The sequence below is a fragment of the Brachyhypopomus gauderio genome, chromosome 16 (genome assembly GCF_052324685.1).
Source record: "Brachyhypopomus gauderio isolate BG-103 chromosome 16, BGAUD_0.2, whole genome shotgun sequence".
NCBI lineage: Eukaryota > Metazoa > Chordata > Actinopteri > Gymnotiformes > Hypopomidae > Brachyhypopomus > Brachyhypopomus gauderio.
In genome coordinates, this window is record NC_135226.1 from 5095367 (window position 1) to 5113666 (window position 18300).

At 45.8% G+C, this 18300-nt stretch overlaps 1 protein-coding gene across 3 annotated transcripts in view; it reads right to left on the minus strand.

The window, feature by feature from the left end:
• Positions 1–12496, minus strand: part of slc43a2a (solute carrier family 43 member 2a) — a 17702-nt gene extending 5206 nt beyond the window's left edge. For 2 of the 3 annotated variants that reach the window (XM_076975750.1, XM_076975748.1), the window contains exons 1-9: positions 12337–12496; positions 10675–10838; positions 6654–6891; positions 6467–6522; positions 6288–6364; positions 2025–2117; positions 1506–1639; positions 1200–1402; positions 1–15 (exon numbers count right to left, since the gene is read on the minus strand). The exon at positions 1–15 is cut by the window's left edge and continues 129 nt beyond it. In XM_076975750.1, coding sequence (XP_076831865.1) covers positions 1–15; positions 1200–1402; positions 1506–1639; positions 2025–2117; positions 6288–6364; positions 6467–6522; positions 6654–6891; positions 10675–10834 — 976 coding nt within the window. In that variant the 5' untranslated portion in view covers positions 10835–10838; positions 12337–12496. The remainder of the gene's footprint in view (positions 16–1199; positions 1403–1505; positions 1640–2024; positions 2118–6287; positions 6365–6466; positions 6523–6653; positions 6892–10674; positions 10839–12336) is intronic. The other variant, XM_076975749.1, reaches the window with a different exon arrangement.
• Positions 12497–18300: the final 5804 nt, after the last annotated feature.

Below are 18300 nucleotides of genomic sequence, written 5' to 3' on the forward strand. Positions count from 1 at the left end.
GCATGAAGGACTGGGCTGGAGAGAGAGAGAGAGAGAGAGAGAGAAAGAGAGACAGACAGACAGAGAGGTAAGAACCTTCGGTACAAGTAAACATTGGTATACCTTGACTAACTGTACAGGTTCGGCTTCAGTAATCTGGAAAACTACTGGTCTCCATGACCTAGCAGAGCTGGTGTAGATATGTTCAGGGCTGTTACGGGGGCTACTGTCCTAATGGAAAATAATTCTGCAGGTGTTTGGATACCAAAGCAACATATGTCCTGCGTCCTGACAGGCTGTGATTGTGGCCAGGTCCTGAGCAGCCTGTCCTGGGGATGTAAAGCCTTGTCACAGCCTGGTTCGGGTTTTATGGTGTTTGTCAGTGTTTATTACCCCACAATGCAGGAATGTACAAACCTACAGCCTAATTAGGGTGGTTCACACACACACACACACACACACACACACACACACACACACACACACACACACCTCTCTCTGGGAAGTTTATTTCCTAGAGAGTTACACTGAACAAAAAATTATTTATTTCCCTTACACGCAATGAATGTAGAATTCTGTTATCATGCCATGCAAACAAACTCCATGACTTATTACAACCACAACAATTTGAAACATTTTCACCTCTGCAGAGAGAGAAAGAGAGAGAGAAGAGAGAGAGAGAGAGAGAGGGAGAGGTGGGGTGTCTGGAGAGAGAGAGAAAACCTCTGAGGACTATTTTCTCTGACAGAGAAATCGCAGTAGGAATGGATCAGCGTCACTCCTGCACACCTCCTGCAGGGTGGCTACAGCAGAGACCCTCTCCCCCTCTCCCTCCATCCCTCCATCCCTCCATCCCTCCTGAACGCAGACACTGCGTATGTCTCTGGCCACTAAAATACTCTCTATTCACATAAAAACAGCTTCACTGGGGCTCTTCGTTAGTCAGGGCCTGGCCAAACGCTGGTGTCTTTAGCGCCACCTTCTGGCTCAGGTGGGTGAACGCTGGTAAATCGCTGTGCTTCAGACGGCATACGGGCGCAGGACCGAGGACTCTTCTCCTTTATACGCGCGTCTGGGCTAGTGGGAGACTGAACCTGAACCTTTTGGTAGGATTACCGACTGGCAGATGGAAAACTTTGGCTTTACCAGCTAACCTCAGTGGTCAGGAGAGACCTGGGGTCACACTGCTGATAATCCCGTGAAGATCTAATCACACTTACACTCCTTAGCTGTCTTGCACTGCACCTCCAGGTCAACGGTGGACAGGCAGAGTTGGTTGCCCTCTTGGGTGGCCAGCGTGTTGGGCTGGTTCTTTATGGCGTTGCCCACGCTCAGCCTGCGCCCCACGGTGGTCACTTGGTGGTAGAACTGTTTCCCCGTGATCTTGTGGTCAAAGCCCAGCCAGCTGAACTTGATCTTCACACTGCAGCAGCCACGAATGAAGACAGACAGCAAGAATGAAGACGGACATGAAAAGGGACGACAGACAGCAAGAATGAAGAAAGGTGATGTTCTGTAGCACGTACGTGTAGTCCATGTCCTCAGGACCAGGGAAGGGCTCCAGAGGCCAGTTGAAGAAGCAGTTGATGAAGACGAGGCCGGCACACCCGGCCCACACCAGCAGGATGGTGATGAAGGCTGCACCCAGGTCATAGATCACCTGTGAGGACGAGAGACGTTACCCCGGAGCACAATCATCGTCATTCAGCACGGCTGTGTGGGTAGGGGGCGTGTTCCATAGAGGATGTGTGCCGTGAAGGACGTGTGCTGTGAAGGACGTGTGCCGTGAAGGACGTGTGTTGTGAGGGACGTGTGTTGTGAGGGACGTGTGTTGTGAGGACATGTGTTGTGAGGATGTGTGCCGTGAAGGAAGTGTGTTGTGAGGACGTGTGTTGTGAGGACGTGTGTTGTGAGGACATGTGCCGTGAAAGAAGTGTGTTGTGAGGACGTGTGGCGTGAGGGACGTGTGTCAAAAGGGACGTGTGCCGTGAGGGACGTGTGTTGTGAGGACGTGTGCCGTGAGGGACGTGTCCTGTGGGCTGTACCTTAATGCCAGGGAAGGTAACTGCAGAGGAGGCATATGACCCGATCATTAACGCGATGAACGTTGAGCGAAGATCTCCAAACATATTGGGAAGCTGCGGGACACAGAGAGGGTATTCAGGACATTCACACAGGACATTCACACAGGACATTCACACAGGACATTCACACAATCCCTAATACACCAAAGCCACTAACGCACCTCAGTGGATCACACACATTCGCTAATACAAGCTTAGAAATACATGTTGCATCAACATAGCATAAAAAAAATCTGGTGGCCAGCCTGTGGAGGGGGTAGAGGGGGGGGGGGGGGGGGGGGGGCACGGGACGGGGGGCGGGACATATGGGCGGGGGTCTGTTCCACATCTGACTGCATGATGTAAATATTTTTAGCAGTTGGACGCTTGGACGGGCTGTATTGCCTAATGATGTTTGTAGGGCAGAGTGTGTGTAGGAGCAGGACAAACACGGACCAGCTAGAGGCGACGGAGGTGTGGACGCCAACTAGATCCAACTAGAACCAATGACGTGTGACCTGGTGCCAAGTCAGGGGTTTTTTTTTTGTTCTCCGTGCACTTTGTGCTCTGCCAAGATTTTCATCAAAGCAGTTTAGCAAACCACACTGACAAAGCACTCGGACATGATGTTTCCTTAAACGGGCACTGTTGTCACAGTTTTTCCAAGAACCTGCAACTCCCTGAACTCTCTCTCCCTCTCTCTGAGGTGCTCTCTCTCTCTTTCTCTCTCTCTCTCTCTCTCTCGTACATACATACACACAGAAGAATAGAAGCTTGCGTTTACTGCCCAACCAAGTCTGCAATCTGAGCACAGGTCATTGTCGCTCGGAGGAGGCCATCCACCCCAGATGACAATAAAAACAACAGACGCTCTCTACTGTAGAACAGGCACGCTATAGAAAAGAAACATGCTAGAACAGAAACACTCTAGGGTGCAGGTGGCCAGGAGAGACCCAGGCACATTTCAAGGGCTGATCGCACAGACAGGCGGGAGGGACATGGCTGTTCACGTGAGAGACCACAGACTGCTGAAGAGGAGATTTACAGCGCATCACCAGGCACGCACGTGACACACGGAGTGAGTAGCCCATGTTTCAACACGGCGAGTTGTCCTTCTGTATTCACACCGTACACGCAGACGTGGGAGGATGTAGACGGAGACGTCACTGGCCTGACCTTTTACCTACTTTCTGATGGTCTCCTAAACATGCACAATCTCCACTGTGTTCAGGTGTCTTAAAACACGATAAACTCATACACTTCAAAATCCTCAAACTTAAAGAGACGGCGTCGCCTGACATCGCACGGCCGTTTGACCGTCTTTGATTTGTACGTTCTGCGCGAAATGTGTGCGAACTCGTTTTTCTCAGTCAGGCAGCTGTACCGACGTCTACAGGGGTCAACGCAGAGTGAGGAAACACGTCTGAACCACACTGCTCTACTTCGAGGTGGAACATCGTGATCGGGGCGGCCAGAGAACAGGAAAAGAAGAAGTTCTGAGGTTTAGCAGTGTCCCTGGACATGAGTCTGCTCGCAACGCAGGCCAGATTAAACACGCCATTGTTTAACGAGGGCTGTTTGTTTTTACGCTCACTGGAAACAACCGCTTGCACAGAGAGTCACCGGGGCTAATTTTGGGTTTAAACTGCCCCGGGGAGCTAATTTTGGCCCTGACCTGCTCTGGAGTTCAAAGCTTTGTGTCAAGAATTGGGTAAATGTACAGTAAAGTCTCCAAGTTTATTATCTTAGCATGGACTTCAGGCCGTTTCCTGCTACCACCCCATTGATGCAGGGTGTATTTCAGAAGAGGAAGTTCCAGACGTGCTGACATGGAGGAAGCAGGTCGGTGTGTGGGTTGAGGATCACTGCAGTTTCCTTTAGAACTTGGTCAGAAAGGTTTCGTGACAAGCGGCCCAGCAGATCACCACCTCTGAAAACCATCAGTGTGTTACCGCACGCCGCCCGATCGGGTCTGCAAGAGGCAGCCGTACAGGGGTCAGCAGCTGTCGAACGTCTCCGCGTGACTGGACAGAACCCAACTGAAGGAAGGGGAACGTGTCCAGTGAGCACGCCCACGCGTGTCAGAGAGAGAGAGAGGACACCGCGGCCGTGACGTGGACGGTGTCCTGTAAGAACAGCCTCCTGTCCATGTGCTTCAGGACTGACGTTTGTCAGAACAACAGCTGTGTGCACCTAACTAAAGGCAAATAAAATTAATGCCCCAGGGCAAGAGGGTAAACCAGGATGACCTTCAGATCTGTGCCAGCCAGACGAAGAACATGGTCAGATCAACAGCAGTGGTATGTCTTGTTTACAGGGTGTAGTATCTGCGTGTAACTCCATCTGCGTTTGGTCTCCGCCCTCCCCCTCACCCCTCTGCTCTCTTTTCCTGACACCTCCGTTCTCTGATTGTCTCTCCGACCCCAAAAAAATGCTGTTTGGCTAAAATTTTGCCTCACATGATACCAACATAAACAAAAAAAAAACGTTTGACGGACGTTTTTTTTGACAGTTCATATTACAAGTGGCAGAGTGCATGGCGTTATCCCAGCGAGTGAAACCCAGACGGCGGAGCGGGGGCCGTCAGGTGGAGCGTGTGGAGTGTGTGGAGTGTGTGTAGCGTGTGGAGTGTGTGTAGCGTGTGGAGGAGAGAGGGCAGAAAGAGGAAGAGAGCGAGGGGGCGGTCAAGCTAAAGGCAGCTGAGTCAGTGTCCTCGGGAGTGGAGGGTGAGAACTGAGCTAAGGAAGGAATCTCTCTCTCTCTCTCTCATCCACCCTGCCTCCCACACACACACACACCGACACACACACGCACACACACACCCCCACACCCACCCCACTGCTTGCTATTCTCACTTGTTTACTGCAGTTAACACATGTAGAGCTGAGTGAACAGGGAGGGAGGGAGGGGGAGGGAGAGAGAGAGAGAGAGAGAGAGAGAGAGAGAGAGAGAGAGAGAGAGAGAGAGAGAGGGAAAGGCAGGATAGACATCTCATGCATACAATTTTCCCCTAACTTTCCTGGAAATAGATGCAGTAAGAGGTCTAACTACGAAGTTTTTTCTACTTTTACGTTTTGATAATACTTCAGACACATATTTCACTAATGGTATTTAAAACAAGCAATGTGTGTCAGTGTGCCATCATAACCAGTTATTACCAGTTTCTGAACAAGAAAAATCCCCACTGCTGAGGTCATCATTAATTGTGACTATTCACAGAAAATCCAGTTCAGCTTTCAACTGACATAATGACGTGTGTGAAACACATGCAAACCAAGCACAGACACTTCAGACATGTTCCAGAAAGTGAGTGAGACAGATAGAGTGAGACAGATAGAGTGAGACAGATAGAGTGAGACTCACTCAGATCAGCTGTTTAACAGACTTATTCAAAGTAAGAGAACGTAAAAAAACCCAGCTGAAATAACAGCTAACCAACTAAAAGCGTTCTGTAAATGTGCCCCTACCTTTACACACACACACACACACACACGCACACACACACACACACACACACGCACACACACACACACACACACACACACACGAGTGGCACGTTTTCTCCCTCCCCTCACTGTCTGTCTGCCTTCTGTTTTACTCATGTGAACATATAGCCTATATATATATATATATATATATATATATATATATATATATATATATATATATATATATATATATAGCACTCTCATGTGCAACATGAACTGTGCGTGCATAAGCACGTGTGTGTGTGTGTGTGTGTGTGTGTGCGTGTGTGTGTGCGTGTGCGTGCATTTGTGTGATATATGTGTGACTGTATGTGTGTGTGCATGCATATGTGTTTATATGTACAGGAAACCACAGAACTAGTCTCACTTATCTAAGCCGTTAAACACCTGGCAGTTAACTTCAGCCAGATCCATCAGCACTTCAGTGCAGGGCCGCTGTGCTTCCTAGAACACGGCCCGATGACGGGAGTAAATCACGGTTTGGCATGGCTGGAGTTATTCGACTGCTTGGATATAAAACACATACCCACTGGGAAGATCCTGCCCGCAATCGACAGTCGCCTCACACTTGTATCAGGGCTTAAACTGTGAGTCAGGCTTGTGGGATTTACACAGACAGGCCTGCAGGACATAGACAGACAATCCTGCAGGACACAGACAGACAGGCACACAGGACACAGACGGACAGGACTGCAGGATGCAGACAGTCAGGCGCGCGGGACGTAGACAGACAGGCTTGTTGGTTCAAGACACTCACCGTGAGAGAGGTGAAGGTCATACACATGCCGCCAAACCCGTTCAGCGCCAGGGCAATGAAGATCAGGACAGAGAGGTCTGCGAGAGACACACAGCATCTCAGACACTGCGGCCCAAACCCGGAGACAGACCCACAGTGGGTACCGCACAGCGTTAACAGAGTGAGGGTTTGCTACGTACTTCCAGGGTCACTGGCACCGTAGGCAATCAGGACGCAGGAGATGGCAAAACAGGAGCTGAAACGGCACACACACACACACACACACACACACACACACGTCACATTAACAACTCTCACCGCGCAGCTTCAGAACGTACGGTGCCGGGACACCGGGCCGCCCCGTGCCGCACACATCCCGATCCTCACCTGCCCAGGAGGCGGAGCTTGCGTGGTCCGTACTTGTCCATGACGATGCCAAGGGGCAAGGTGATGGCACTGAGGAGGAAGGAGCCCACGGTGAAGGCCAAGTTCAGCATCTCGTCCTGCTCATCGCAGATGAGCCAGCCGTTCATCTTCAGAACCTCTTTGTCCTCATTCTTGGCCTGTGTTGGGCTCACTGTGATTCTGGTGTCTTCCTCGGACACGTTCTGCACGGTACTGTTTCCTGTCAAGACACAAACACGTGGACGGATGACAAAACAGATGACACAATCAATCTGATTATAATAGATGTTATAATAATTATGTCCTAAATAGAATCTGGTGTTCAAAAAGTGGCTTACAGCATCAAAAACAAATATTTTATTTGCAAAACCCTGCAAAGCAAACTCCCAATGGCTATTATATGTATAATTTATTACAGGTATGTGAACCGGCTTATAATAGGTGTCATGTGAACACCTGGAAGTGTGCGTAGTTAGTCACTTATTAGTAGCTCACATAGAAGATCCCCTCTGTTCCCAGGAAAGTCATGATCCTCGGGGCGGTGTAAGAGAACACGGGTTTGGACGAGCTGCTTCACCTGCTCTCTCCCCCTCCCTCTCCCTCTATCCATCTATCTATATCTCTAACTATAAATCTGTTTATCTCTCTCCCATCCCCCACCCTTGGAGTAACAGTGGGGTAACAGTGCTCTGGCTGAGAGCGTAGTCAGGAAGCAGGCTACATCAACAACATGAATAGCGGGACCGCCGTGTGCCTGAAACCCACTGACCTCTGCTTCTCCCGGATAAACAGTCATCTTTTCCTGGAGTCTAGTTGTCTCATGTAAGCCCCTCCCACATCTGCCTATGCCACTCCCCCAGTCCTGCTCTGACGAATGAAGTACCACACTCTGACTTCTCCCTCTTCATCATTTTTGCTTTTGTTAATGTGCCTCCCTTGCAACACAATGCTCGAAATCCTCTAAAGAGCCTTGTTTCTGCTAAATCTCTTACAGAGCTGAAAGTTTGGGGGACGGGGGTGGAGTTTGGGGGATGTGGGTGGGGTTTGGGGGAAGGGTGGGAGGGACCTGGTTATGCAGAGTGTGGGAGGGTGTTTTGGTGTTGAGAGTTGAAGGCACAACATGTCTTTGTGTTTCCTGGAATGAAGGATTCTTTTTTTTTTCCTTGAACACGACTGACTAACAGGCCCCGAAGCCACACGCCGATGGAATCTCTCGCTCACGGAGCCCAGAGCCATCGGGGAGACCCCGTCAGTCACAGCGCAGTACCTGCTGGAGTCAGGAAGACGCCACGCACTGGACAGGGCTGGGAAAACTCCCGCTCAAACACAAACTCACACCTAACCACAGTTCACTTAACAGTTCATGGGTGCAAAAATCACTATGTGTGAACCATTCAAAGACACCATGCAAGAGATTCGCTGACGCCTTTGAGACTCACAGTTACGCCAGTGAGAGTGCAGGACACGGGCTTAGGGGAGAACACGTCAGTCAGGAGTCAGAGAGATGGATGGATGGATGGATGGATGGATGGATGGATGGATGGATGGATGGATGGATGGATGGATGGATGGATGGACAGATGGATGTATTGATCCCATGGGGAAATTACAGTTTTGATGAAAACCTCCTCTGTATAAGCTGCATGTGTGTCCACCACTCTGGAATCACCCTGGCTTATTGACTGCTGTGAAACTCTTTGTCCATGTCAGATCTGACAGCTGTCACTGTTGATATCCAAAGACTGACGTCTTCTTGGGGAAGTGGTGGTGGAATTGAGAGGAACGGATCTGTGTCTGTTTAGGCCACCACAGGCCAGTGTGTGACGAATGCATGAATGTATTTGCACCTTTTTTTGGACTTGTGTGTCAACAGAACCTAACATAAATGATGAATAGCTCAAACATTGATAATTAGGCATTTGAAGGGTCACGTGTCCAGTCAGGATGGGTCCTCTCTGAGCACCAGAAGGTCCCAGGAGGTCCCAGGAGGTCCCAGGAGAAGAAAGCGAGAGCTTCAGGAGAAGCTGGAATGCTGCCTCCCATTCACACAGCCCCGCAAACCACCACATCTCACCCAGCAGAGAAGCACAATCAAAGAGGCCCGGCCTGCTTTCCTCTGGACTGGAACCACCATGCCAAAGCAATCACACTGTAACTATGTAAGAACATCATCGTGACAAACGTCACGAGATTCCGCAATAACCATTTAACACTACTGTAGATTTAGCTTAGAAACGTGTGACATTTTTTATAAACTTCAGCAGCAATATAGAAGCGATGACAAGTTTTAATGCTGAGTAATGTTTTAGAATGACACGTCCACAATTCGCAGCTAGACACTGGCCTCTTTACCGAGAACTGGACACAGCTTCAGCACTGACTCGTCTAGAGGGGTATTCCCATAGAGATGAACTCCAGCAGAGAGGACACTCTGAGGGTCCAGGTTAGAGACAACCCCACAGATCCACTCTCATACAAATCCACTGTCATACAGATCCACTCCCGTACAGACCCACTCATACAGATCCACTCATACAGACCCACTCATACAGATCCACTCATACAGACCCACTCATACAGATCCACTCATACAGATCCACTCATACAGATCCACTCTCATACAGATCCATTCACGTACAGATCCATTCACGTACAGATCCACTCTCGTTCAGATGCACTCATACAGATCCACATTCGTACAGATCCACTATCGTACAGATCCACTCTCGTACAGATCCACTCTCGTACAGATCCACTATCGTACAGATCCACTATCGTACAGATCCACTCTCGTACAGATCTACTCTCGTACAGATCCACTATCGTACAGATCCACTCTCGTACAGATCCACTCTCGTACAGATCCACTATCGTACAGATCCACTATCGTACAGATCCACTCTCGTACAGATCTACTCTCGTACAGATCCACTATCGTACAGATCCACTCTCGTACAGATCCACTCTCGTACAGATCCACTATCGTACAGATCCACTATCGTACAGATCCACTCTCGTACAGATCCACTATCGTACAGATCTACTCTCGTACAGATCCACTCTCATTTCAGCTCTCAGCATTCATATGCAGCTGTTTCTCCTGCTTGTTGTTACACCTCTCAGCCTGCAGGGCACACGTGCCTGCCATAACAACGCCTAACGTGCCTGCCATAACAACGCCTAACGTGTCCGTCGGTGTAAAGTGATAAGTGGGCACGGAGAACACCACAGACACATTTCAGAGAGGATGTACACGTGCTAGCATGTTAGATGTGCCTGGAAAAGGAAACCGTACTTCTGGGCATGACTGGCACAATGGTGTCATCTGTTGTATGGCACTGTGCCCTCTAGTTAATGAACAGACTGGTGCAGGCTCTTTCTCTGAGTTTATTTCAGCGCCCTGGGCTGTAGACACGGAGCTGCAGAGAGCAGCTCGTGTGCCTGGTGCAGTCTTATCTCTGATCACCTTTGCAGTGCTGGAAAGGAGAATCTCCCGAGACCTTGTTTAAACTTCCCTGTCCCCTCCACCCACCTCCAGACACGACTGCTACTAACGTAAACTCAGGACGGTCAACCAATGAAACACAGGTGGACATAGCGTGGTCTTCACATTCCAGTTCAGCACGTTCAACCCTTAGCACACTGGGCTAAAGCTGTTATTTGTCTTGTGACGTATTGAGTGATTTTTACCCCTTTTATCAAAGAGGTATACCATTACATCTCACTGGCTGAACACACAGATACAGCAGCATCACGGCCGGTGCGGCCACAGAGCATTGCAGATATAGTGACTCAACATCTTTGGCAGTGCATCAAGAGGAAAGTACACGAAGATACTCTCTCAACTAGTTCTCTGGCTTTATTTAGGCTGAGATTGTACAATACAAGGTGATGAAAGCCGACACCTCTTAATAAGTGACACCTGACTATGTCTTCATCGGCTCACCGCAGGGAGTTTTGGTGCTAGGTTAGAGCTGGATTTACCTGAATCAAATGTTCTTACCCGGCTCTCTGCAGAGGTACGAGTAGAATCCTTCGGACTTGAGCATGATGAGAAGAGACCCCCATCCCAGCAGCACGGCGGAGAAGAGCAGGTTCTCGATCACCGCCGTGACAGCCATCCACCATCGCCGCGAGAATGCAGTGGAAAGTGATGGAGCCATTGTCCTAGGAAATATACCAACGGTTAGAGATGCAGAGAGTCGCCCAATCTGGGTCACTAACCCTTATAAACCTTATATGTGGGGAGCTATTATTTATCTATTTAAATACACCTAGTGCAGAACACAGGTCGTGAGTGTGTTTAATCATATTCTTTATTATTCAAGAAAACTGCTGGTTTATAATGTTACTCGTGTCGTTAACGGGGCTCTTTGTTCCACTTTACAAAACAACTCATAAACAAAAACAGCTGAGCTCCGAACGCGTGCTGCTGCTCAACTCCACCCATTTACCCGCCCATTGTCCCGCCCACGCACGACCCCATTGGACGGCAGGATCATGCCTCCTCCTCATTGGCTACACGGTAAACCGATACCAAGCGAATTCCACGTGAGACCAAGATTCAGCCGGTTCGGACCAGCGCGGCGCGCATCTTCTGCAATGTTCTTTGTGCTCCAAACTAGTCGTCTTCCGCGCGAAGTAATATATAAATACTGTTAATTACGCAATGATTAATTGTGTGTCATTTGTTTTATAAAAACGATTTAAAAAATACGCCATTTATTTTTACAGTTTGGAGTACATTCATGTAAATTATTGGCTTTGCATTTTAGCAGAAAAGCGAGGTTGGACTTGCTCTCCTGTAAGAGGATGTCGGTGGGGAGAAAAGTCCCCATGCCCGTAAATGTTATGCAGTATCTTGCGGGAAATGTGCAGCTCTGAAACTGGTCTGAACTGGACACGGCGATCATCACCCCCCCCCCCTCCCCACCCGCAGTCGGGGAGCTCCAACCGCCTGCACAGTAACACACAGCGCTTCCTGCTTTGAACAGATCCCCGGCTCTTTTATGATAACTACATCATCTAGTCTTTAAAATAAAACCCTCCTGCAACACTGTAACCTACCCCGAGCGACGGGGTTGTTGATGCACAGGCTGTCACACGGGACCTTCCTCAGATAATCACCACTTTCTAAGCCGGGTTTAGTATGCGACTGAAGGAGCCGTTACTGGGTTATAATATTAATGCTTATGCACAACGGGTTATTTCCGTATTTCACGAAAACAAGTGTGCACTTGAGCACTAGTGAGTTTTAAGGAGCCTGTACATTCTCGCGTGCGCACGCTCGCGCCAAGATGGACTTATATTCTGACAACTAAGTTGCGCTACTGGATTGATATGAAGATGCGATATAAACATCTCCAGTGTTTCTTTCGTAGAAATGGCAATATTCGCATGATATGAGACATCAGCTAAAACGCTAGTTTACGTTGGGATACATTTTTGGGGGTGAACATTATTTCTTCTTGAACCATATGTTTACTAGTACATCATCTTATATAATTAAATACAGTACAACAGTCCCCCCTCCACACTCGTTTTGTGTCGGTATAATACAAAAATGAATTTGTTTAACGTGATGTCATCGTTCATAACAAGCGACACGGTCCCTTAAGATGCGAACTTACAGTAGAGCATCCCCTATAATAAAGAAAACACTCACCTACTTGTTCTTGCTTATTCTTGTTTCACTAAAAACGAGGCTTCTTGTTTCCACCCGACCGCTCGCGGGCTGTAGAAGTGGCAGAATGTTCTGATGTTAATATTTGCTTTCTTTGTATCAATATATTTTCGAACATATCAGATCCCGGTTTTTATATTTTCTCGGCGTGCTTCATAAACAAGCCAACTTCACCATTGGCTGTTTCCTGAGCTAGAGACGAACGCAAACCAATCAGCATCGACTACTCATGAATATTAATAAGACATCACATTTTGTTCCTTGTTTTTGTCATAAAGCTAACTTAGACGCTGAGTTCAGGGATAAAATTGACTCAGATTGTTGTGCGTATTTACAAGTTGCAGATTAAATATTTTCTTCTTGATTTTATCAACAGTTCTAGACTGTTTAGACACCCACAAAAACTACTGAAATACTAAGTTAAATTACTTTTGGAGTCCCATCACATCTACTACTACAATTACTACTAATAATAATTATAATTATAATAACAATAAATGTTTTATATGAGTTACGAACATTTTACTCGCTTTGAAAGTTCGGTCGGAGACTGAAGTGGTGGTGGATCAAATGTACCTAAACTTTCAGAAAACAGACGTGCACGCGCTCTCGGTGCACGCGCTCTCAGCTCGCCACGAGCTCCGCCAAACCTGCTGTCGGTGTAAGCCTCCATAAATATCATTTCAGTCCCATGCGGATGTTGCCGGAATGTTCAAGGTTACCTAAATGTTATCAGAAAAGTGACAGTGTTAATAATGCGGCCCCAGAACCACAAATTCATTTATGAGCTTATTCCAAGAGATCTACTGAATGCTTTCAAAGGTACTGCCAAACAACTTTCTAGACAAAGACTCCTAAACCCACAGCCACACCAAATTACACCTCAGAGTAGACCTCTCGTGGCTCGAAGAAGAAATTACACCGTACTTAGAACTATTTATTACTTATGCATAACAACATAGTTACAGTCCAGACTTTGTTTACGTCACTACACAAGCGTAATTCATCAGTGTGCATTTCCTTCTTATGTTTCATTAAAGCAACGCAGGGGCTGGTTTAGAAGCTGATGGCTTCAAAGGTATCACACTGATCCACTGTGTGCCATACGGAAGTGCTTATATCCATCAAAAGTCATTAGAATGATTATGTAATTATGAATGATTAATAGTTAATAATACAATTGTTTATTATATAAATATAATGTTTAATATATAATAAAACCATCAAAAACCATCATTACTGCAGCATACGGACGTGCTCATCCCCATCAAAAGTCATTAGAGTTGTCTGGTTTATAAATGAATTATGAATGATTAATAATTAATAATACAATTGTTTAATATATAATTTTTATTATTGTTTTACTATATGAAGTTGGGAGCTACTTCTTAGATACCAATTATTGCGGAGGGCTACCAATCGCTAATAGCAGCAAAAACATGCGGCACTATAGTGAGCTCTTTTTATTTTAAGATTAGTGTTTTGGACAAATGTCCGTGTATGGCTAAGAGTTCCTGACTGGCTGTTCAGTCTAAGTCAAGATAAGATCACATACAGCTAAGATACAAAGAGTTTTATTTTTCATGACATTGTGTGCCTTGGTCTACCGAGTTAGTGTGCTAGGCTAACTTTATCTTTTGCTATAAAGAAAGTAATTTTTTGTTGAGAACAGGTGGAATATTTATTGCCCTGACATTCCTGTAGGTGTGGGAGGAGCTTAGGAAGAGGTGGGAGTTTCTCAGTATTCAGAACCATTCATAACTGATTCAACCCTGATGACTTTTAAGGGAATTTTTGTTGCATAAAGCCTAGTTTCATGACTGTAGTCCTCCAGCTAGTTTTACTTAGAAAGCGTGGAGCTACGATACTGAGTTACGGTACTGAGCTAGGATACTGAGTTATGATACTGAGCTACGATACTGAGCTTCACCTGTGGTGGTAGGTGTTTAATGGCGCATTTCCACACGAGCCTGCTTGGAGCATTGTATTTCCATTACAATGGTGGACCACCACAATGTGGGTGGAGTCGCTGTTGGCGCGCGGGTTGTAGTGTCGTGACATCATTTGTATGCGACCACAACACCGTACAACAATGGACGAGATGTTGGAGTCGCTCTCCTGTGACGCAACCTGTGACGACACTCCCTGGCCAATCAGTGTCATGCTGTTCCTCCACGTCACAGAAGTTTTCCGCTTTGGAACGGTTAGAACCTCGAGCGAGTAGGTACGAAAAAAGTACCTGAAGGTATCAGCAAACTTGTACCTGGTACTAATGGAAACACTCACAAACCGTCGCGAATCGAACCGTACCGCGCCAAGCAGGCCCGTGTGGAAATGCGCCATAAGTGAATACAGAATCTGAAGTGAAGGTTTTAGGAGCCACACACACACACACACACACACACACACACACATTGTGACACAGGGGTAGAGGCAGCAGGAGGCAGAGGCTCTGAGCAAAAGGCTTTATTATCCATGAAGGTAACAAAAATACTCAGGCCACTTGGCAGAAGAAACACAACAGAACAAAGGTAAGTAAGGCTTCCAAGCGTGTATAGCAGGTCCAGTGAAGAGCAGACGTCTCCCACGTAGCGAGGCGAGGGGTGCAGGTTGTATGTGCAGCACTGGACGGCGCCACCTGTGAGGATTTAACGAGCCCGAGTCTGATTAGTGCCAGGTGCTAATACTCGGGTGATTGGGAGCGTGGGAGTGACCGGGAGTGAGAGGACGTGCGCAGCGTATGAGTGGGCGTGTGTGTGGAGGAAGGAGCGTGTGCACGCGCCCTCTGGTGGCATCTGGGCTGACCCACCGTGACACATATATAAAAACACAAGTCGGTTTTACGTTTATATTTTTAAAAAATACACAGATGACATTATTGACCTGTAAGAAAATGTAAATAAATAAATACATTGTAATTACATTGTACTGTAACAGCAGTAATGGCTAACTGGACGCCTCAGGAGACAGAGTTCTGCAGACAGCAGCTCTCTGAACACTGGTGAGGTCGGTGGAACGTAAAAAAATAATAACGTGTGGCCACGACTTACTAACGCGTGCGAACGCCTTACTAACGCGTGGCCACGACTTACTAACGCGTGCGAACGAGATAATTAACGCGTGCGAACGCCTTACTAACGCGTGCGAACGAGATAATTAACGCGTGCGAACGCCTTACTAACGCGTGGCCACGACTTACTAACGCGTGCGAACGAGATAATTAACGCGTGCGAACGCCTTACTAACGCGTGGCCACGACTTACTAACGCGTGGGAACGAGATAATTAACGCGTGCAAACGCCTTACTAACGCGTGGCCACGACTTACTAACGCGTGGGAACGAGATAATTAATGCGTGGGAACGACTTATTAACGCGTGGGAACGAGATAATTAATGCGTGGGAACGAGATCATTAAGGCGTGGGAACGAGATGTCGCCTTTCACGCGCGGCAACAAAGTTGGGAACTGACTGCCAAGGAAGGTAAACCTAGCTTTATATAAAGTAATACTTAAAGAATTTTACTCAAAACCACTCAAAAATCATTTTTCAATCGCTGCGTAGAGAAAGAGAACTTTGGTTTTCATTGGGTTAGAAGCTAAACCGTAGTAGTTAAGGAGCAGCATTAGTTTTGACAACATACTTAGCTTAACCATAAACCTTTAATACATAAGTCATATTTTACTCAAAAATAGAGCAGCAAGCTAGCATTTTCAGACTCAGATTCAGATCCAAGAGACAAAACTCTCTCGGCAAGACCACAGTTTACCCGTTAAGACATAGAGCGTACAGAAAATGTAAAAATGACTTGCATCTAGCAGAATTCTATCAGCTAAAGTTATGACTGCAGTTGCGTAACTTGCGTCTGGGAACACTGGTGGCTGTGTTAGACATTATTTATGATTTCAGATGACATACATGCCGAAATCCATCAATCTTAAACGTATTTTTATAACTTTACAGTCACATGCTAGCCCTGTAGACCGCAAACAAGGAAAGTGAATGTAAGTGAATAAACGTTTTAAGAAATACACCTGACTGTGCTTGAGCTCTAATTTGTGAAAAGGTAGGTTGGTGTATTTGAATGATTTATACAGCTCTGCAGCATGTTAATGCGTGTTAATACGGTGTTTCAGCCTTTGGGGCAAATATAGATCATTATCGCATGTTCCTTGATAATGTTAGGGCACAGAAATGGCTGGCACTCGCAGGTAAAAAACGAGAGGTTTTTATTACCAGAAACACGAATAACCAAACCAAAGTCAAAAGCATGTGAGGGCCGAAAACTGGGAGAAACATAGACAAGGCTAAAGGGGCTAGGCTATAGGGAGGTCCAACGTAAGAGAGATCAAAATCAGAACGGCAAAATCAGATTAAGTATTATGCAAAATAATTGAGTAAAGGAAATACGGATTGATACGCGCTGTAAAACGGGGCACGAACAGTCACGTGGCTAAAATCCAGGCGACCCTGAACGCGGTTGATTGAGAAGGCGCGTCACGTGATCCCAACTGGCACTCTGGGAAGTTGAGTTCTGTGGTGCTAGGCGGCTCGCTGACGGAGCCAGAGTGAGGCGATACAGATAACAAATCATACACTGAGACGAAAGGATACATTTTAATTTTTAGAAATTTAATGTATTTTTGTAGATTTTTTTGTTGGCACTTGCTCTAATTATTATCTGATTAATGAAAGCCTTTACAAATAGTTTAGTTTATTTAGACGATTTATACAGTTCTACAAATTTTTTTATGTGTCCCAATAGTAGCACTGCTCTTAGGGTAAAAAGAAAACTTAAAATTTATGACTTTGATAATTGATCATATATTTAGATAAAAGCATACACAAATTAACATTCCTGATTTGTTTTATATTTCACTAACACATTATTGTTTATTAGTCTTTTATTAATATTTATGGGCACTTTTATGATATGTCTTGGAGGGCTTGACTATGAAGCCTTATTTGAACTGAAATAGTAATGCATTTTTAGGCATTGTCTGATTTGTAGATTTGTTAGATTTTTTAATACAGCTATATTACATTGTTCGTGTGTAATAATAAAGCAGTTTTATTTTGGAAAAATGTAGGACACCTTTGCATAAAACATTTTTTATATTAACGGTAATTTAATAATTTTTATACAAGACTCACTCCTCACACCAGCCTCCTATGTAGCAGACAGAAAGCAAAGCTGGCATGGCTGTTTTGTCAGTTGTTATTTGTGTGAGAATGAATCGTCTGCATAGCTTATTTATTTTATTATTATCCCTCTTCTTATAATAATATTATTTATATAATAATAATTATTATGGTTATTATTATTACTGTTGTTGTTATTGATACCATTGTTATTGTTAAACAGTTTAATTGATTGTAATTTCAATAATTGTTTTGTAAGGAGCTCAGAAAATGGAGAAGGAGGACCCCTTGTTGCTGTTCCTGCAGGACCATGGTATTGAGGAACAATTCATAAGCAAACTAAAAAAGGACAAAGTAAGTATAAAAAATAAACATAGTTTCATTTACAAAAACACTGGTTCATGTGTGTTGGGGCAGCAAATACCAGAAAACATGAAGAGCAGTGAGTCCCCAGGACTGAAATTAAAGTCTTCTCCTACAAAAAAATATTAATTGAAAAAATCTTTAGAGCAGTATGATCTGCTGTTCTTTATCATTACTCGAATAACCCTTTGTGTGCAAGAGTGAATACACACTATCATCTGTAAGACACAGGTGGATTAACTCCAAAGGGCACACTGCTAGATCAGGTATTCCATGGCCCTATGGTTTCTAGATCCTTATTACTAACCAGTGCTGATTATAGATGGGCTAATGCTTTTAACTTTCTTTGTATTTTTTGTTTATATAACTTGTCTTAATAAATGCTCGCCACTTGAACCTACCTTCAAGAAGTCAACACATACTTCACACTTCCTTAACTCTC